At 40.4% G+C, this 22781-nt stretch overlaps 1 protein-coding gene across 1 annotated transcript; it reads left to right on the forward strand.

Moving 5' to 3' along the window:
* The first annotated feature begins 499 nt into the window (after window positions 1-499).
* Window positions 500-3519, forward strand: FOS (Fos proto-oncogene, AP-1 transcription factor subunit). The gene is made up of 4 exons (XM_026711934.2): window positions 500-663; window positions 1304-1549; window positions 1868-1975; window positions 2096-3519. Exons 1-4 carry the CDS (start codon window positions 523-525, stop codon window positions 2702-2704), a joined length of 1104 nt encoding a protein of 367 aa, XP_026567719.1. The 5' UTR covers window positions 500-522; the 3' UTR covers window positions 2705-3519.
* Window positions 3520-22781: the final 19262 nt, after the last annotated feature.

The following is a 22781-nucleotide window of genomic DNA, read 5'->3' on the forward strand; positions in this document are numbered from 1 at the left end:
ACCACAAACACGCGCCATCCCATTTGGCCACAGCCCTCGAGCGGTTCCCGTCAGTCACACCCCTGCACAGGATGTTACACGCCATATAAGGATATTTACGTCAGTTGGGTTTCCAAGCTAGGTTGAGCCGAAGACTTTGTAGTCGGCTTCCTAGACTTTTAAAAGTCGAGACCTCTCACGAATCTTCTTATTGAAGCATCACAATCCATTAGAGAGGGCTTCTGGATTACGCTGAGAGAAGTTCTGATGCTCGCATATAATTTTTGGATCACCTAAAATAGATTCGTGATCCCCACTACGCTCCTCCCTTGTGACGTACAACTGCCCTTCCCTTCCTAAGGATTTTATTCATAAAAGGCGGAGGTACCGCTTTACTCCAGGACAGAGTTAAGCAGTGTTCGAAGGAGATAAGGCACGGAAGTACCTGGAGTTTACAAGTAACCTGTTCGCCTCATTCGGATTTTAATCTGGGATAGATATACCACCCTGAAGGGTTTGTATAATAATCCCAGGCTCTCCGACATGATGTTCCAAGGCTTTACCGCTGACTACGACGCGTCTTCCTCCCGCTGCAGTAGTGCTTCCCCGGCGGGGGACAGTCTCACCTACTATCCCTCTCCCGCGGATTCTTTCTCCAGCATGGGTTCGCCTGTTAACACACAGGTGAGGAACAGGGACAGTGGCTTGGGCTGGGGGTGGGTTGGGGTAGGAAGAACGTGACTGTTTCTCTATCCTTGTCGGGTCCGGTGCCAAGAATAATCGGCAGTAACATTTAATGCAAGCGGACGGCGACTCAAAAGAGTTGATCTGACCGGCACGCGATGCATGCCTTTCTCTTCCTGATATTTTGTATGCAGCAATTAGTGTTTCTTGTCCCTTCTCATAGGGACTACCAGTCTCTTATGACAGCGGGGTGGGGGGAGATTCTGGTTTTGGCTCCTCTTAAATACAACTAGATTCATGGAGTGGGGAGGGACCTGAATCCGATAGCCGTGCCTTTAGCAGTGGGTGCGTAAAACAATTTCATTGATAAAACGCGACTTCATTCAGGAGACTCCGGAGCGACGTTTGCGTCAGCTCGGACGTCAGAGATATTTTTAACAAGCCCCTGTTCATGTGTAGCTCGCTGATGGTGTTAACAGCGTCTGATTAATGCGGCTCAAGGGACTGCAGGCCGAGCTCAAAATAACCCACCATTATCTTGGGCAAGAATTGCGACCACAGCGTGCGTCGTAGCTTTCTCCCTGCCCTCGCCTCTCCCGGTTTCTTTTAATCATTAATTTTCCTGATTTATGTCTTTTAGGATTTCTGCACGGACTTAGCTGCCTCCAATACTAACTTTGTTCCTACGGTGACTGCCATCTCCACAAGTCCTGACTTGCAGTGGATGGTCCAACCAACTCTGAGCTCTTCGGTGGCCCCTTCGCAGAATCGCACCCATCCCTATGGGCTCACTGCTTCTCAAACTGGTGGATACCCAAGAGCTGGAATAGTCAAGACGACTGGGAACAGAGGGCAAAGCATTGGCAGAAGGGGCAAAGTTGAACAGGTGTGTACATTACCTTTTGCCTGACAAGCAGTTGAGAGGGAAAGTTCTGGCTTATGGGTTAAGCTTGGCGAGAAAAGAGGCATATTTAGCCCGTAGTTGACTATTCCTTAGGAAGGGAAGGGCAGTTGCACGGAGGTCCGAAATAATTATGTTAGGAGGTGACCTGCCCCTTAGGAATACTTCGGCTCGGTTGGCTCTACTGAGTCGCTTGTAAGACTTGCGTTCCATAGCTGAGCCTTAAAGCGGAGATAAAGGGAGAACAGGCACTTTCCGGGCTCCGGTACTAGTACTGACGGGCACGCTGTTCTCTCTCCATAGCTGACGCCAGAGGAGGAGGAGAAAAGGAGGATTCGGAGAGAAAGGAACAAGATGGCAGCCGCTAAATGCCGCAACCGGAGAAGGGAGCTGACCGATACCCTGCAAGCGGTGAGTATCTCCGGCTAGCGCTCGCCGGCTGAGCTCCCTATCCCCCTGCCTTCCTGCCTCCGGCTCTTTTTTCCGCCCAAGAGCTGACTGACTTGTCCCTCCCCTTCTGTGTGTCCGCAGGAAACCGACCAACTGGAGGAGGAGAAGTCCGCGCTCCAGACAGAAATCGCCAACCTGCTCAAAGAGAAAGAGAAGCTGGAATTCGTGCTGGCCGCTCACCGTCCTGCCTGCAAGATCCCCGAGGAGTTACAGTTCTCAGAAGAGCTGGCGGTCTCTTCCCTGGATCTGTTAGCCGACCCGCCCGTGGCCAGCTCTCCCGAGTCCGAAGAGGCGGCTTTCGCCCTCCCGCTACTGCCGGAGCCGATCCGGGCAGAGCCTGCAAAGGAGAGCAGTGGCTTGGAGTTGAAGGCCGAGCCTTTCGATGACTTCTTCAACCGCTCCGCCCGCGGGACGCCGCGCTCTATGCCCGACATGGATCTGTCCGGCTCCTCTTCCTTTTACGCCGCGGACTGGGAGCCCCTGGGGGCAGTGGCCACCGCGGATCTGGAGCCCCTTTGCACTCCGGTGGTGACCTGCACGCCCTGCCCCAGCACCTACACCTCCTCTTTCGTCTTCACTTACCCCGAAACCGATTCTTTCCCTAGCTGCGCAGCGGCTCATAGGAAAGGAAGTAGCAGCAACGAGCCCTCTTCCGACTCCCTCAGCTCTCCTACTTTGCTGGCTTTGTGAAGGGACCGAGTCCCCGAGCAATAATCGCGGGGCTGGGTGAAATCATCGTTCCTACCCCGTCTCGCTGCTGCCGCTATTCTGCTGCTGCTGTTCCTGCATGGGGCCTTAGGCCGCAAAGGAGCCACTCTCGGAGTCCCAAGGCCTGGGGAAGACGAAGCGCCTCCATGCTGGCGTGAGGTACGGGCAGCCCATCTGGAGTGAAATGACTTTGCTGAAAGGACTGCTTCGCAGCCTCTCACAAGGCCCGATTCTTCTTCCAGAGATGTAGCAAATCGCATGGAATCTGTCTTGTCCCCACCCATGAGAACTAGCAGTTTCATAGCATGTTCAACATGGCTGGGTTGGTGACTCCCTTCCCTCCTTACTATTCACTAGCATTCGCTAATTAATCTGTTGGTTTAATGATTGGAATTTTGATATGGTGCTGGGTATCTAGTGCAGCTGATTAACAATAACTACTGTGTTCCAGGCAATATTGTGTTTTGATCACTTAGCAATTGTCGAACTTAACTGCGAAAAACACAATTTCATTTTCTAGATTAATGAATAGCTATGTTGTCCATGTACTATAGTTCTTTGTTCATTAACGTCCATTGTAACTTTAACTGATCATACATCGTTGAGGTGGTCTGAATGGTTTGACATAAGTTTTCCATGAAAACGTTTTATTGTGTTTTTAATTTATTTATGAATATATTTATTTTTTTCTACCTTGAGGTTGAAATGTGGAAAAGTGAATTTGAATGACACTTAAGCATTGTTTGCTTACTGTTCAAGATCCTGTCAATAAAAGCATTTAAGTTGAATGCTATAAAGGCTCTTTGGTTTCTTTACAATAAAACTGATCTGAGAATGGATTGAAATTAACTGGGAGATAATACATTGCATATTTAAATCTGTTATTTCCTCAAAAGGATTGAGCTAATAAACATAGTATTAAATTAGTATTAAACTAATCCTTTGGCTATGTATCCCCTTTCATCTTAAACATGTTGCAGCTTTAATAGTCCTGTTGCTTCAACATGTGCCTAAGGCTAAGACAGTACAAATTCCTAACCACACAACATAGGAAAACATGCTCTTGTTTAAGTAGAATATACCTCCAAGTAAATGCACATATTCTGTCAGTTGCACATGTCAGTTGCGTTATTAGTAAAGAACATTGGTTTAATAAGGATAGGTAACCATCATATAGTAACAATTTATATTTCTTTTAGCCTTGTGATCATTTCTGTTCAGATAAGTACAGTTTCATCACATCACATTTCCTGTTTATTTCCCTCTCCCTGAAGATATCTAACTTTGTTCTTTCATCTTCTTTGTTTCCTACAGCTACGCAGTGTTTCATTTTCCTCTGCCTCATGTCCTTCATTTGTCACCAAAAATGAAATGTAAGAAGCAAAAGGAAAAAAATAGTTGTTCATTGGGGAAAAGGTGGAGAGTTTTAGTAATTGTTCAGATATTTCCCATGCTAAATTACAGTTCTATTTTTGACCAGAAAAACTAAAAAGGTACAGTCAGTTTAGAAACATAACTGCCTAAAATTCATCACTTCTTAGTGTATGTCTTGTTTGTTAATATACCTGTGTATATTAACCTGTGTATATATCTATACCTGCCAGATCACTCTTCCAATTACAAACTCAGGTGGTGAATGCCAAAAGAACTGTCAGTGTAGGACTTACTGAGAAATAAAAGGTAGATAACAATATGCTTGGTGCAAATCTTGGCTTGAAAAATGCAATTGTTCTTAATGAGCACATGGTATGTTAGTAAGGCTCCCAAAATAATGAGCAAGCCTCTGCATTGCTAAGTGTAGAAGAGCTGTGCTGTGAACATGAATGGGTTTGGATATAGAATATTATTGGATGAGCTAAATAATGATGGAGTGTTGACAATAAGAATGAAGAAAAACAGAATTTAGGGAAGGAAACAGAAGAGGGCATGGATGGTTGTCGAGAAATTTCACAAAATTAATACTCTGACAAAATAAGTTTCTTTATCAAATAATTTGCCATTGTTAGTTGATGTGATCGCTTGCAAATCACCTCATATTTTCTAACAAAAGTTATCCTGTTAAAGCAGTATCCAGAAGACCTTGAATATCTAAAACAAAATTGTAAGGTGATATAACTAGGTATTCCACAATTTTCTGTAAGTGATGTGAACATTTCTCAAAAGTTTGATATCATATTTATTCCTAAATATAAGCACAGGAATTCAGTTTCTGTAAAAGAAAATGAGAACATAAAGCATAATATGAAGAACACATGTTTTCTGCATTAGGAAATATTTATTAACAAATCAATGTAAAATAATGTATCCAATTACAATGGAATGTACCTCACTGGTTTTATGGAGTATTTTTCAGATACATTGGCTGAACTACTACTAAATAAGATGTCATTGCTTTTGGGAAATTACCAATAGTATTGCTTCTTAAATATAACAGTAAATAATTATTTGGAACATCAGGAAGTTGACATTACAACCTTCAGTTAAGTGTATTTAATTTTCAAAGAATTTTTCGTAAGTCTTAAAGTTATATAATGTTAAAGTGCTTTAAAAGAAATCAAAACTTTTTGTATTTTTTCATTATAATATTATATATGATTTCATATTTCTTTACATTGCAAACAAGCATTCACCAAAAATATTTAATGTTTAAGAGATGAGCTGTCCAAGGTTTAAGTTCAAGTGGCGTTATTTAAAAAGTGGGTACTTCACCCTGTACAATTTCCATAAGCAATCACCTTAAATAATTTTGAAAAATATAATTCTATACTCAGAAATATTTATTTTACAAATTAATTCTTTTGGCCTTTTCACACATAAGCCACAGGTTGAATTCTAAAATGAATAAACTAAGAACTTCATAAAGGGAAACTTCCTTCCCTTTCATCCTCCTCCTTGAAACCACTTGTATTTCCTTTCAAAAGCTGTGAAGAGGACCAATGTATTATTTGGACTACGTAAAACCAATGTTATGGCTAATTAGTAGAACTGACATGACTGGAAAATCAATGAAATTGGACTTAGCTCCTGAGATGAGTTGGATTTATGGGAAAAATTCAATTCTTCCCTCTCTATTAAAGTCATCTCACTGGCATACCTAAATAGGGATCCTGAAAGTTCATATCTGACCAATGTGAGAAATTTTCTGAAGAGGAAAGTGCAAAACTCTTCTCCCCATGATTGTGATAGGCACTAGCCTTCATCAATTTACATTCTCAGAATGATTATAGGGTCAAAGTAAGAACCCTGCATTCCTAAAAACAAATTTGATGCTTGAGATTATACTCTGGATTTCAATATGTCAGCTTCCTACTCATTTTACAAAATAAATGACTCTGGGTGAGCCAAATTCCATGGACACATAGATCCTACAGGATCCCATTTTCCTTCTGATTTAAAATCAGGGTAGAATTGTAAATTCTACAGGACACCATGCTTCAGTCTGCATCTTGACAGAGTTAGCTTATACAACTAGACAATTTGTGGTCATGAATTTCAGATATATTTTCTTATCAGATTCTTCAATGCATTCTAATGTACTGCCTACTGGAAAAGTTGGAGTATATTTAGAGACGCATCTTCCTTGAAAATGCCCACGTTGAACTGTATACACAGTCAAACATGGAAAATATTTTATGGTATTTTGAATTGTCATAAACATACTAATTTTGATATCATAAAATGCTTTATAACTCTTGTAAAATTTCAGTTTCACAGGACTAATGGCTCCAGATTTTGGATACAATCTGTAAGCTAGTTCATTTAAGGTATCTTGGTTCAAAAATTGTGCCCTATAATATATATTTTTGTTCAGTGAAAGGTTATTGGAACAACAGTTTTAATTATATCAAGAACAAAGAACTATTCAAAGTATACATATACTGGTAGTATGACAATAATATTACATACATACATTTTCCATTTTGATTACACAGTGATATGCAGGGTCCAGAAAAAAAGAAGGCATACTAAGACAAATTTCAGACTTAAAATAAGGAAAAGAAAGGAGAGGAAATTATGCTAATACCATTCACTACATTCCTCTCTATCTTTATATTCTAAACCACAGGTGTCCAGCCTTTTGGCTTGCCTGTGCCACATTGAGTGAAGAAGAATTGTCTTGGGCCACATATAAAATACATAATATAGTTAATATATATAAATCACATATTAATGTTAACAGTTGTCATGTGATCACATTATTCACTCTCCAGAGCCATATGCAGCCCGTGGGCTGAGGGTTGGATACATCTGCTCCAAACCATTCTTGCTTTTATTCATTTATATACTCTTTCATAATTGTGTGCCAGTATACCATATCTACCCAGTTTGTTTGCTTCTTAGTTTAATAAGCTGACTCAGTTGCTGCAACTCTATGCAATGTATAACCATACATACAATGAATACAATAATAAAATCTAAAACAACCAAAGAAAAGCAGTCCCAACAGTGAAATAATTGAAACTCACATGGGGAACAATGCGACAATTGCCAGTTGTTCACATTGAGGTCAATAACCAAAGAGAGGCATACGAATCACCTTGTCCTGGGCCTTGTGCTGAATGAACAAAGCTTTCCTAAACCATAGGCTAGGAAGGGTTATATGAACTTTGGGGGAAGGGGGCAAGGTGCTAATCCAGAAGACAGAGACAGCTGCAGAGGTGGTTTAGCTACAAGGTCACTAAAAAGCCATTGCTTTCATGATGGGACCTGAAGCATACCAGCTCTATCAGATTTTATTGGGTGGGCAGAGACAATTGGAAAAAGGCAATTCTGTAGCCATTCATGTTCAGGCCAGGTGACAACCAGCCCTTGAATTGCACAAAGCAATGGCAGTAGGAGCAACAACATGTTGGCTTGCAGTTAATCTCTAGATTAAATATAGTAACTTGCACAGAATAGCTTGTTACTTGGTCACCTCTGTGATATATTATTAGCCAACATATGCCAGGTACTGTCAGCAAGGAACATTGACTATTTCCTGGCATGATTAAAATTAGAAAAGTAACCTACACCTTTTCTGTTTTATTAAATTGTGTGAAAGGGGCTTGTTACATAATCTACAGGTGGAGAGGTTTATGGCAAACATCCAGGGTTGCCAAGTAATCTCTTCAGCTCCAGGTCTTTGGACCTTTGACTGTCACTTGATGGAAAAAGAGCAGCAGGTCTCTATGTTGGAGACACCAACACTAGTTGCTCTACTCTCCTTCTATACCAATGGCAGTGTTTTGCAACTTCCCAATACTGGTTGTAGAATCCTGGGAATTGAAATACACACAATGAAATGCATACTGGTCTGAGGTGTTGTGAAAGGGCTTTTTTTCACAGGGCCAATATATAGCTATTTTTCTGACCACATCATTCATAATATGAAAAATCAAGCTTGTACATGAATGAAATACAGCATCCCATGTGTCTTATGTTCTTCCTATAGAAGCTCAGACTGGTAAGGCAATCTTCAGAGAAGTGGAAATTAACCAAAGATTGGTTGAAATGGATGAGAATAGATCTTGGCAACTTGTAAGACTTGTGGACTTCAACTCACAGAATTCTAAAGTCCACAAGTCTTAAAGTTGCCAAGTTTTGAGACCTCTGGAATAGATGAATGAATTTCTCAAAACAGCTCTGATTATAAGAAAATGAACTTGTAACAAAAATGGAATTCTCCGGCTCCTTCGATGGTGGGGAGGAAGAGGGAGGGAATTCCTCACCTTCAAATAAAAGCAGCAAAGCAAAAGTAAAAGTAAAAAGGCTTGAAAGTTTGCGTGACTACCTATAATTCTTGACCATCGCATTGAACTTTTACTTCTACAACTCCGACCCACTTCCTACTGCGCCTGCTCGTGTTTATTATTTGGTTTCTAAGGTTTCCCGCAGGAAACGTCACAGCGCCATGACGTTGAGCAGCCCGCAGAGACATTAGGAACGGCGGCGTGATGGTCGCTCTTCCGGCTGTGACCATATATGGAAGGGAAGGCACGTTCCTCTGCCGATGCTTGTCTCTCCCATGTTGTTGTTGTGCGGGCATGAGGCGATGGTTCTCGCTCGGGGAAGGTTCCAGAATGGAACGGAGCTTAAGTAGAAACCGAGGGCAGCGGCGTGGAAGGGTGAATGGGGGAGTCTTATCACTCTTCGTTAGCTCTAAATTGTTAGTTTCGTGCTTCTCCGAAGTAAGACGATGTGAATGGACGCCGGGAGTGTGTGCAGGCATGCTGCATCAGCCTGCAAGGTCGGGGAGAGGTTTGGTAATGTTAAAGCAGGTAAATGCAGTCAGCAAACCGATCTCCTGGTGCAATGGGTTGCAATTTTATGACCCTTGCAGTTAGAAACTCCAGATGTCGCGCATATATTAAAATACGGACCTTATTTTCCCTCTCCGGTTGGCGTTTTAAATGCATGTACAATTTCGTTTCTTTTTTTTTTTTTTTTTTGTGCTTGGAAATGATATTCTTGTTTCTTGGTCTGTGTTGTTCATTGCCTCTTCCGGTAATTTTTTAAAAGGGTATTTGATCCTCTGGATACCATACATATAATCCATACCGGTAAACAGTATTAAGAGATCGGGAGTCTGGTACCACCTTCTGTGATTAACAGATTATGTTAAAGGCATAAACTTTTAGTGAGCAGCTCAGTTTAATTGGATCCTTTCTGCACCATCCATTCTTCAGCTCGCTAACCCCTGAAAAACCCTTTTGGTCTGACCTCGAAATGCAAAGAAGGCCAGGAAAGGCAGTCATTGCATCTTCTAGATCAGGGGTTGCCAACCTTTTGGACCTCAGGGACCACCAAACTCATAATTTTAAATTCTGTGGACCACTAATATGAATGTTGACTGCTCACACACACACACACACAAATGGTCCCCTCCAAGGCAGCCACATTCCTAACCTGCTTTTCAGCTCCATTGGGGGGGGGTGGTCAGACAATATTCTGCAATTGGTAGGAAACGGGGGATTTTCCTACTGATCAATCGTTCTTTATTTGGGATTGGAGGATACTATTTCCAGTTCCATTTGCAGGGGGAGAAGCAGCAGAAGTCTTTCTTTCTCTTCCCCCAAACTCTGCCAGAAATGAGTCTGCCAGTGCAGCCTCTTGGATCAGGATGCCTTGCAGGATCTCAAAGACTCCTTTCTGGCAGAGTTTGGGGCAGAGAAAGACTTTTGCTGCTTTCCTTGCGTCCAGCCAAAAGCAGAAGAAGAAAGAAGAGGAAAGAAGCAGCCCAGTGGCCAGGCCAAGTTGCATGGGGCGAGCGGGGCAAATTCCCCCCTGTCCTTTTCCCCCTTCTCCTCACTACCTTGTGGTGTTCGCAATGCAAATGACACAAGCCTTGTGTTCCCACAGGTCGTGGGTGGCAAAACCTTGTTCACACACAGCCTGGATTAATTGCTTTGGGGGGGGGTGCTCTGGGAGTGACATTTCTCTGTGGACCACCAAAATTTTCTCGTCGACCACCAGTGGGACGCAGACCACCGGTTGGTTACCACTCTTCTAGATGACCAATGGGACAATAGAAAAAAAAAATCCTCAACGTACCCTCAGCTGCAATCAGTTTCACTTGGTGCTTAGCATCACTCAAAGAGGAATGGCTGCTCAATTGCCCCACCAAAGTTTTAACCCTCTATTTTTTTAAAAAAAAACCAGGGAATTGCTGAGAAACTGCAGAAAAACAGTCTGACCAATTGAAAAATAGCTTCCCAGAAATGCCTCAGGGCTCCTGCAGATTTGTGGGAAAACAGCCAGTTTGCTGTGATGGTGAAAGCACCAGACTGGAAAGCTGGAGACCTGAGTTCTAGTCTTTCCTTAGCCATGAAAGCCAGCTGGGTGACCTTGGACCAGTCACTCTCAGCCCAACTCACCTTTCAAAGTTGTTGTGGGGAAAATAGGAGGAAAGAGTATTAAACATTTATTTATTAAAAATAACAGGCAGGATAAAAAATAACATTCCAAAAACCACATGCAGTACATTTCCAGTTGAATTGTATCAGAGGTGATGCAATAAATTGATGCAATTAATAGGCTCAGTTGCCAGACAGAAAAAAACTTTATGGGATTAGATAGACACATGAACAGAACTAACGACCCGAATTTGCATCAGTATGCTTAGATTATACACTGCTCAAAAAAATAAAGGGAACACTTAAACAACACAGTAGAACTCCAAGTCAGTCACACTTCTGTGAAATCAAACTGTCCACTTAGGTAGCAACACTGATTGACAATCAATTTCACATGCTGTTGTGCAAATGGAATAGACAACAGGTGGAAAGCATAGGCAGTTAGCAAGACATCCCCAATAAAGGAATGGTTCTGCAGGTAGTGACCACAGACTACTTCTCATTTCCTATGCTTTCTGGCTGATGGTTTGGTCACTTGAATGCTGGTGGTGCTTTCACTCTAGTGGTAGCCTGAGATGAGGTCTACAACCTACACGGGTGGCTCAGGTAGTGCAGCTCATCCAGGATGGCACATCAATGCGAGCTGTGGCAAGAAGGTTTGCTGTGTTTGTCAGCGTAGTGTCCAAAGCATGGAGGCGCTACCAGGAGTCAGGCCAGTACATCAGGAGATGTGGAGGAAGCCGTAGGAGGGCAACAACCCATCATCAGGACCGCTACCTCCGCCTTTGTGCAAGGAGGGACGGACAGGAGGAACACTGCCAGACCCCTGCAAAATGACCTCCAGCGGGCCACAAATGTGCATGTAGCTGCTCAAATGGTCAGAAACAGTCTTCATGAGGGTGTTATGAGGGCCCGATGTCCACAGGTGGGGGTTGTGCTTACAGCCCAACACCATGTGGGACGTTTGGCATTTGCCAGAGAACACCAAGATTGGCAAATTTGTCACTGGCGTCCTGTGCTCTTTACAGATGAAAGCAGGTTCACACTGATCACATGTGACAGACGTGACAGGGTCTGGAGACGCCGTGGAGAACGTTCTGCTGCCTGCAACATCTTCCAGCATGACCAGTTTGGCAGTGGGTCAGTAATGTTGTGGGGTGGCATTTCTTTAGGGGGCCACACAGCCCTCCATGTGCTCGCCAGAGGTAGCCTGACTGCCATTAGGTACCGAGATGAGATCCTCAGACCCCTTGTGAGACCATATGCTGATGCGGTTGGCCCTGGGTTCCTCCTAATGCAAGACAATGCTAGACCTCATGTGGCTGGAGTGTGTCAGCAGTTCCTGCAAGACGAAGGCATTGATGCTATGGACTGGCCTGCCCGTTCCCCAGACCTGAATCCAATTGAGCACATCTGGGACATCATGTCTTGCTCCATCCACCAACACCATGATGCACCACAGACTGTCCAGGAGTTGTGGGATGCTTTAATCCAGGTGTGGGAGGAGATCCCTCAGGAGACCATCCGCCACCTCATCTGGAGCATGCCCAGGCGTTGTAGGGAGGTCATACTGGCACGTGGAGTCCACACACACTACTGAGCCTCATTTTGACTTGTTTTAAGGACATTACATCAAAATTGGATCAGCCTGTAGTATTTTTTTCCACTTTAATTTTGAGTGTGACTCCAAATCCAGACCTCCATGGGTTGCTAAATTTGATTTCCATTGATAATTTTTGTGTGATTTTGTTGTCAGCACATTCTACTATGCAATGAACAAAGTAATAAGAATATTTCATTCATTCAGATCTAGGATGCCTTATTTTTGTGTTCCCTTTATTTTTTTGAGCAGTGTATTTAGCCAAGGGCTGTTGTGAAAGCCCTGTTCTGAGGTATAAAGATTGTGGATCTGGATAGGGAGGAACAGGTTATATAGCTCAGTCTTAACCAGACAGTAATTTAATGTTTTAAGGCTTTCTGGGCCTGGTGATTATCCATTTTTCTTTCAAGATATTTGCAGTATCCAAACCAAACTGATAATTTGAAAGTTTTCCTGGTGTCATGGTTTCCTTTTGAGGAACTGTGATACCCATGGCAAGGAAGGTTTTTGCACAGTTTTCTATTGTGCTCCAATTGTGCCTTTTTCTGGAACTGAATGCATTGCACATAGTCAAGTTTTGCTTTGGTCACCTCCAGGTTTCATAACTGAAATGTTCTGTTCATGAGGCTGCCCTTAAAGAACATAAAGAAGCTGCACTTATTCCAGAATACAGTAGCATAGGCAATTATAGTGTTTCAATAACTATATTGCCTGTGTTACAACTTTGTGCACTGGCTCTCAACTTATGGATCCAATTCAAGGTGTTGATTTCACTACTGGTATATGGTGCTTTGTTGCATGGTGCCAGGATATCGGAGGGGCCACCTCTCTCAATTTTCCCTCTCCCCATTAGATACAGCAGGAGGGGTGGTTCTGATTCCTGTTGATTAAGAATGCCATCTAGCAAGACCCTTTTCTGTCATTACACCTGGCTTTGACTCATGTGAGATTGGATTTGTCTGAATGCCGCTGGCCTTACAGAAAGGACTTAAGAGCTGGCAGTTCTCCCAATCATGTGGTTTGGAAAGTTTGTGGAACCTTGAATGGTCTGTTATTGTTGAAGAATTACCTTTTGGGTACCTTTTTTTTTCTTTGATTTTGTCTGAGTTTTTCATTCATGTTATTACTGCTGGAACAGATGGGCTTTGCTAAAAAAATTATTCAAGCAATAGAAGCTATATATCATAAGCAAACAGCAAAGGTAATGATAGAGGGAGAACTGACAGACTATCGATAAAAGAAAAGGAACAAGACAAGGGTGCCCACTATCACCTCTGTTGTTTGTGTTAACCTTGGAAGTGCTAAACAGAAATATTAGAGATGAAAAGAATATAAAAGGGATGAAAAGGAAGAATTTAAGCTGAAAGCATTTGTAGATGATCTTGTTTTCATCTTAGAAGACCCTCTAGAAACAGCACCAAAATTGATAGAAAAGATAGAGACATATGGAAAGGTGGCTGGCTTGAAAATAAATAAAGATAAGACAAAGATCTTGACAAAGAATATGTTATCAAGACAAAAGGAAGAACTGGCAGATCTATTGAAAATCCAGGTCACGAATAAGATCAAGTACTTGGGGATATATTTGACAGCAAGATGCAGTACACTAAAAGAGAATAATTATATCAAACTTAAGCAGTAGGTAGCGCTAGATCTGGCAAAATGGGAAAATTTACAACTGTCATTAATAGGGAGAATATCAACAATCAAGATGAATATATTACCCAGAATTTTATATTTGTTCCAGACAATTCCAATTAGGCTTGGAAAAGATTACCTTGAAGATTTAAATAAAATTGTATTGAAATACATATGGCAAGGTAAGAAAGCAAGAATAAAGTTAAAGCTTTTGCAAGATGCTAGAATTAGAGGTGGATTTGGTTTGCCTAATTGGGAGTTGTATTATCAAGCTACAAATCTGATGTGGGTCAAGGAATGGATAACATTAAGAAATACTAGATTGTTGACATTAGAAGGACATGAACTGTTGTTGGGATGGCATGCTTTTTTATGGTACAAAGGAACTAAAACACAGGGGTACTTTAGAAGACATTATATACGGGAGTCTCTGTGGTTAAACTGGGAGAAGATTAAAAGACAATGTTATTTGAAAATTCTAGTCTGGTTATCGACTATTGAAGCATTTTCTTATCCTATAATATACAAAAAGGAACAAACAGTTAGATATGGTGAAATATTGAATGAAAAGGGTGAACTTAATTTCCCCCATAGTTTTACTTCCTATGTTAAAGTAGGCACCTTAGTTTACAGTAAGCCTGGTAATATTCTAAGAAGAGAGCTTGGTGTCACACATGATTTCTGTCATTGTTACATAACCAAATAATGCCTATATTCTCTGTTCATCATTTGGGTGTGAAGTGGAAGAAATATGTGTTTCCTGGATGAATGCACCCACTTTTTAATTACTTTATATAAGTAATGCCTTACAGGAGTTTCAACATCTGGGCATGAAACTACAACCATTAAGGGCTTTTAAAAATGTCTGCCATGTTGAAGAAATTGAAATGAACATGTAGTTTGCTGTTATAAAAATATATATGAAAATAATCCCATGATGTTAATTTATTGCATTTGGATACTATTTTCTGCATGTTGCTCAGGAAAACCACTTTGGTTTTCCTGTTTATGCTGAGATGTGGGTTATGAACTCACTATCTCATCAGTTTGTTATTACAACAGAACAATATATCCTACACAATTGCAAAGACACAAAATGTTTACAATGATAAAATGCATAATAAATATCAAATGTTCATTCCCATTACCTTAAAAATGTAAAGTTAGAATTAAAAACCAACAAGAAAGAGAGGGTTCATTACCACTACTGTACCTGAACACTTGCTGGAATAGAGCCATTTTTATGACTTCATGAAAAGCCAACTGAGCAAAGTTCAAATGAATCTCTGGAGTTCTGTGTTGGGGATACCGTTCAAATGGGCTATCTCCTGGCTTCCATTCCTTAATTGCTTAGATGGGGACCCTAGGCATTCCCTCCTTAACTGGGAGAAGATGGTCCTGAAGATAAGTGGGAGCTGAGCCATGTAGGGTTTCATAGTTTCCCACTAGCACTTTGGATTGGACTCAAACATTGGCATCTGATGTAGCAATTGTATAAAACAATTACTACCAACCTGCCTTCAACTGAGGACCTGTATACTGCACGAGTCAAAAAGAGGGCTGTGAAAATATTTACAGACCCCTCACATCCCAGACATAAACTCTTTCAACTCCTTCCCTCACAACGACGCTATAGAGCACTGCACACCAGAACTAGATACAAGAACAGTTTTTTCCCGAAAGCCATCACTCTACTAAACAAATAATACCCTCAACACTGTTCAACTATTACAAAGTCTGCACCACTATTACTGTTAATCTTCTCATCACTCCTTATCACCCATCCCCTCCCACTTGTGACTGTAGGACTGTAACTTTGTTGCTTGTATCCTTACGATTTATATTGACTGTTTCCTAGTATGATTTGATTGCTTGTTGTACCCTATGACTGTCATTAAGTGTTGTACCTTATGATTCTTGACAAATGTATCTTTTCTTTTATATATACTGAGAGTATTTGCACCGACAAATTCCTTGTGTGTCCAACCACACTTGGCCAATAAATAATTCTATTCTATTCTATAATAAGTGTGCATCATTGCAGTGGCTTACCTGCATTAGCATGCTGCTGTGTTTGGAATAAAATATTCAGTTGTGGGATAGTTTCCAAAGGCAAATCCAGGCAAAGTGTGTAATGTTACAGTTATAAGGACTTCTGTATCCAAAAGGCAGGAATTGTAAAAGCATGGTGATAAGGACCTAGCACAGAACAAAGTTTAGGAAAACATTCACTGCAACTCTTTGGGGAGTGTGACCCTCTCCAGAGCTAACAGAAACTGGGATAGAGCCAGATTCTTTTATTATCAACAACATTTCTGCAGTGTTTCTTATCTCCCCAGCATCAACAAACATATAGAGCAATCTCATCTAGTTCCCATGTTGTTTATGAATTCCAGACCTTAGCAAAGCCTGTAGCACAACTGCTTCCTGGCTGGCTGGGAAAAATTCTCAAGTACTTTCAGAATGCCCAAAAGATGGTGGTTTTAAAACCGTACAGGTAGTCCTCAACTTACAACCACAATTGGGACCAGAATTTCCATTGTAAAGCAAGATGATCAAGTAAGTGGGCTTATCTGGATTAGGAGGCCCCAGTTACAGTGATTCATGTTCTTTTTGTCACTTAGAGGACTAACAAACTCTTGTGGAGCTAACTGAAAACGATTCAGAAACTACAGTCAGTAAAAAAGGCAGAGTCCCTGTTTCAGATGTTTTTTAACCTTTGTGCTTGTTTTCGAGGTGGATGCTCATTTTATTTGCATTTGTTTTATGCAACTTTTGATGTATTTTTGTTTTATGAAATATCTGGAGTCTGTTTTAAAATGGCTATATACAAATACTTTAAATCAACCAATCAGCAAGCAGGAAACCAAATATTTGAAAGTGACAGGTGCCAAACAGCTGGCAAGGAGTTTTTAGGGGCAGAAATTCCAAAGTTAGGCTCTCACGAAATTTTCCACAGAGAGCTGAACAGTCTTTTTATATACTATTCCCATACTACCACTACCATACAAGAGAGAGCAAGTCTTGGGTGGTATACCTCTGAATTAATTAATTAATATTCCTTGACTGCTTGTGTCATGTGAGAGGTGCTATTTAATATTAATATACTCCTGCATCCTTAATTGAGTCAAAGTGTACTTTAATTATTAGATGCTTTGATGACTTACTTCCTTGCACACCATAAAAAAAATGTGACTAAATTTGTCTACAAGCCAAGGCCTTGTTTTACCTTTTAAAAATTAAGTAATAGTTATAATATTGACCTTGCCTTTGATGAGTACTTTCCATCCAAATTCCTTGAAGTACTTTAGAAGCATTACAGAACCGATTTCCTTGAAGTACTCTAGCAGCATTACAGAAACATTCTGATTATCTGACTTCAACTTCCATAATGCAATCCAGTAACTTTGACTGCTGATTGCTGAATGTTGTAGTCCAACATTCCTGGAGAATACTAGTTTATAGTATAAACTAAAATAGAGTGGGAGATAAATATACAGATTGAATGTCAAGATTTACATCACTGTCACATCAGAATTTGAAGTTATGGTACATGAATATTATCACTTAAAATATTTACCTCCATATTTTCAGGATTTTGCTACAGCTGTTGGCATACTGAGTAGTTATTCTCCTACCTCACAGAAATAGAAATTTAATTTTTTAAAATTGAAAGAGGTATATTTTAGCATGTACACAAGCACGATTAATTTTGCTAGTGTTCCTTAGTTCTTATTGCAGTTTGGAGAAGTAGGCAGCAACATATAGTTTTATAATTGGCCTGAATTTTTGTTTCAAAATTTAGGAATTTATTTTGTTTCTATATCACAATTATTTCAGTGATTTGTAGTAGTTGTTTTTCTACTAAAGGAAGAGGAGCTGGACAAATCCATGTTGTATTGGGAGAACCTGTTAAGGAGATTAAGTCCCAAGGATGGTGTCGAAAGAACTCTAGCATCAGTGAAATGAATTTCTCTTGTTTCCCTTTCTCCCAGTACTTCAGCCATTTGAGTTAGAAATTGTCCATGTGTAATACTAGTATGCCTAATTACTCAAATGGAGCATGCTTTCAGTGGCATTTCCTAGTTGTTTGCTGGCTTCTTCCTTTCTTTCCAAAGGCACCTTATGCAATGTTCACAGCAAAACCCTCAAATTCTAGCAGTTCACAGATGACTCAACTAACATATATAGCCACAAAAAGCTCTCAAAGTAATTTAATTAAATGTGGGGTGGCAATACCTGCAATGCCCATGATCTGACAAACTCTGAGGTTTGAACCCAGAAGCCACATCCCATAGGGTGACGACAGCAGCTTTGAGGAGAATTTTCTCAATATCACAAGAATAAAACCAAACCCATATATAAATACACTCTCAGAAGTGCTGAATAATTTCCTTATCAAAGAAATCTTGCTGTATTTTGTCTGTGTGAAAATCAGGTATAATTTATTTCTGGGGAGAAACACAAAAACAAGTGCTGATTCAGAAATAAAAATGTTAATGAATTCTATGAAAACAAATTTAAAATTACCCCCTGCCTATCATTAAGTTGGCTCTAAAAGAAAGACATAGAAGCAATAAATGGAAAACTGAGTTCATCAAGCAAATCCAAAGATTGTTCACCACGGGAAGTATTGCAAATGTTTCAGCTACTACCAATATAAGTAATCTACCAGACTAAATGAATTCCAGGTGCTAAGAAGTAATTAAGATAGAGTACGGTAGGCTAGGATAAGATATAACCTTTATTGTCACCTCCACAGTTGAATCATTAATACATAGAGGTATATGGTTGTGCCTTCCTTTTTGGAAATCGACAATGATCTCTTCTGATTTCCTACATTTAAAACCAGGCTATTTTATTACACCAGTTCATCACCCTCTACCTCCTCCGAGTATTATCATCCTGAATAAGACTCACCACTGTGGTATCATCTTCACAATATGGTTGTAGCAAAACTTGCACAAGTCATGGGTCAGACAGTGAACTACAGCAGACTTAGGATACAGCCCTGAGGAGAGCTTGTGCTTTAGAACATGGTGGTAGTCCCAACTCGCACATACCGGGGCCTATCAATTAAAAAAATCAGGAATCCAGTTGCACAGAGGAGTATTGAAGCTTAAAAGGCCCAGTCTATCTACTAAATGCTGAGGAATGATTGTATTAAATGTTGAACTAAAAGTCAACAAACAGTATTTGCACATTAGTATATATTTATACTTATAATATATTTTTCCTCTAAGTGCACCAAGCTCAAATGGAGAACAGAGGAAATAGCATCCTCTATAGTAATTTGGACAGTAAACAAACTGAAGTGAGTCAAACGCTGGAGGGAGGCTGGATACAATAAAATTCTTTATCAGCTTTTCAAAACATTTCTTAATGATGGACATAAGTGCAACTGGACGATAACCATTAAGACCTGCTAATTATGTTTGCCTTATGCCTTTATTATACTTTGCCTTTCAATGACTTTTGTCAAACATGTCAGGGCTCCAACAAATCCACCCTCATTCAACTCAAAAGTCTCTAGCCGCATCTCAGAGAAAAGTAAATTGATTTATTAGAGTTTGCCATGTTGGTGCATGGCTGGGTGCAGCTGATACTAAATTACATCATACATTTCCCACTTGACCCTGGTCTTCCCCCCACCCCCTGGATGTGACTTCTCCAATGGGACACATCCATCTCCAAGAGTCATCCATCATGCTCTCCAATAACCTTCTTATGCTCTGACATTTTTGGGCTACTGGGGTGATTAGGAATTTCAAGAATGCGTTGTTTTCCCCCACTCCCTTTTTCTGGCAGCTAAAAAGACAAAGGAGTATCTTTTTAGTTGACACAATACTTTTCAGAAGAATAAGATGTAAACTACTGTATAATTCTATCTATCTTAGCCACTGTTTTCATCATGTTTTCATCATGTTTTGGTAATGTTATGCAGATATAAGTATAGATATAGATGATGTATAGAGGATTGTGTGTTTGTTAGTATGATTACTGGGCTAGAGATTTTCTTTTTTCACTGAGTTATTGAGATGTATTTGTGCTGGGGGGATGCACTAAGGGAGGTTCAGCCAATCTCATTATACACATGTTGTGCATTGACAATAAAGGTTTGAATTGAATTGGCACTGTTTTCAATAAATGTAACGGACATAATTCAGAATTATCAAACCATAAGAGGTTGTTTCCCAGAAGGATGAATGATTAACAATTGTCATGTGAACTGAGAATCTAAATCACATTGTTAACAAATTATTGCTACAGGTGGAGTAGAAATATTTTAATGTGGCTATATTAAGCAAAATAATCTGTTGTATGATATTTCATTTCATAAGATACTATGGTAATGTATTTCAATTATTTATAATTGTCCTTAAAAAAGAACCATTTAAAGACCACATCCATTAATCAACATAGATTTAAAATATAAATAAAATAAACATAAAATCATTTTTTTAAAAATCTCCAAACAAAGGAATGTCAGTAAAAACTAGAAATAGCAATAAAAAAACCCAGGCCACTAAATTGGTGCAGTAAAATTTATATAATTATTACTGATAAAGCCATTAGAATCTCAATAAACCCCTTGTCTCCAAAGTTCCATGGAATGAATCCTTAGGGATATTTAAAATCCTAGAAGGAATAGGTGTAACATATTCCAGCTGGTACCATATTCAGGAAGGATAGGATGAAGAGCTGCTACCAAATCAATGGTCAGATAAGAGGAAATAGAGCCTGGGCCTGAAAAGTCGCTTGAGAAAGCCCCTTCCTAGTTTACATGAAGTGGCGGGGTAAGGGTGAGTGGGAGGTGAAGGACATCCAGACTTGCTAGATTTTGTTACTATAGCTGTTACAATAAAAATAGTTCTGGCCTATAGGTTACTAGTTTCTTAATTTGGTCTACCTTGATAGACTGACAAGAACTAATCTTGCTCAGTATAGACATCAAAGGAACAGTATTTCCCAGGTTCCCCTCCTTCCCCCTGTTGAAGATGGGGATGAAATTCGCTCTTCTCTAAACTTCTGGGACATCACCAGTCCCCCAGGAGATCTCAGAGCTTACTGAGAGTGGTTCTGTAATGACCTCTGCTACTTCCTTCATGGCTTTACTTGGTGTAGTAAGTATAAGACAGAGGGAAGATCAGTCAGCAAAGCAAGAATCAGATAAATGAAGCTTAGATCCAGGTGAAACGGGTGGGATTCAAATTTCTTAACAACCAGTTCTGTGGGCATGGCCTAATTTGTGGGTTTGGCTTGGTGGGCATGTTGACTGGGTGGGCATGGCTTGTTGACTGGGCATGGCTTGGTGATCATGTGACTGGCTGGGCGTTGCTTGTATGTAAATATAAATATTTATGTAAATATTGAATTTTGTATAATTAAAAATTTGCTTGCAAGCAAACTCATAAAATCTGCTAGAAAGCAAACTCACAAAATTAACTTACAACACACCATTTCTGTAAATACTGGTTTGTTTGTTTTATTAAAAAAGAGCAACTTTTACCCAAAATCAGGCAAAGCAAGCAGGCAGATTGAGTTGCTCCCAGAATCACAGATTCACTCACAGATCTACCATTCTGCAATCTGCTATCTGAGTCTGCACTGAAAAATAGAGATTCAGTCCTAAGGAAGGTTCAGCTCTGCTTTTAGATTAGCTAGAAAGCAAGAAATCCAAAGGTTTCCTGCTTTCCGGCTAATCTAAATCTCCTGGCACAGCAGAACAGCTGATGGTTGGGGGAAAAAAGGAAAAATAGCAACACACCAAACACAGGCAAGTTGGATGGCGCGCATGCCAGGTGAGGAGTGAGTGGGAGGGGAGGGGCCAGCCAGTGGTGCAATTTGCCGGTTCTCCGAACTGTGCAGAATCATAACAATCGGTTTGATAGATCTGGTCCGACCAGGTAGAATCCCACTCCTGAGGTGAAGAAAGTAGTTTAGAAAACATATCAGGCAGGTTCCTTCCTAATTCACATGAAGATTAAAGGAGGAAGGGAAGGCCATTCAGACTTGCAAATTTCTGTTACTATAGCTATTCTAATAAAAGGAGCTTTAGGTCTACATACACAGTGTCTTCTTAGTCTGGTCTAGATTATAGGGCTGGAACTCTGTCATGTTCTGTATACAGATGCCTAAAGGACAACACACTTCATGCCAGCATCATATTGCATCTACACACAGCACTTCCACCTGACAGAATAATCCACTAAACAACCAACCTCTTTGGTCTCAAGTTAGCTCTTGGATTTCTACAGTTCATGGAAGGCAAAGTGATTTTACAAAGTGATTTTTTTAATGTTCTGCAGCATGTTCTCTAGAGGGAGAGTTTGGTAAATTTCTGAGTTCCCCTGGCAACAAGTGCTTCCTGATCTTACTTTTTTGGATCAGAATTCATCCACATATATGTACAAGGGAGGATTTTCTTACTCTCTATTGTTCACTTCTCTGGCTTTCTTAGAGAACTTCAGCTATCCTCTCCAAGAATTTTAATGTTTTCTTATACACTTTATACTCAAATATCCTCAAATCTTTTCACCTTCTTTCCAACAAGAACACAAACTTGCACTCATCGCATTTATAATATGCTTCTTCTACTGTCAGGAAACCAAACACTGTACATAACCAAGTCATACCAACGCTTGCAATCCATTTTGCTTGAATATTCCCCTGTCTATTCCCCTAACCAAATCGGTATGTAAATCTACCCTCCTTTCTTGCACTTGCTGTGGCCTTCCATGGTCTGCCTCTATGTCTGAATGAAGAAGATGAAAGAGGAGGTGAAAAAAGGCAAAAAAAAATATTTCTCCATTGCCAAGCTCCTGTTCACGCCCTACTTGGTTGCTTAGTTGTTGCAGGATCACTTGTAATAAACTTGCAACAAGTAGAACTTACCACAAAATGATGTTCCATAGTATGGTCCATGGCCCATGCTTTTTTCCCATTACTACTACTTCAATTATATATGGTTGCCATGTAGAACTGAGCT

Source organism: Pseudonaja textilis, chromosome 1, assembly GCF_049901715.1.
Source record: "Pseudonaja textilis isolate UNSWEBS1 chromosome 1, rPseTex1.2, whole genome shotgun sequence".
Lineage (NCBI taxonomy): Eukaryota > Metazoa > Chordata > Lepidosauria > Squamata > Elapidae > Pseudonaja > Pseudonaja textilis.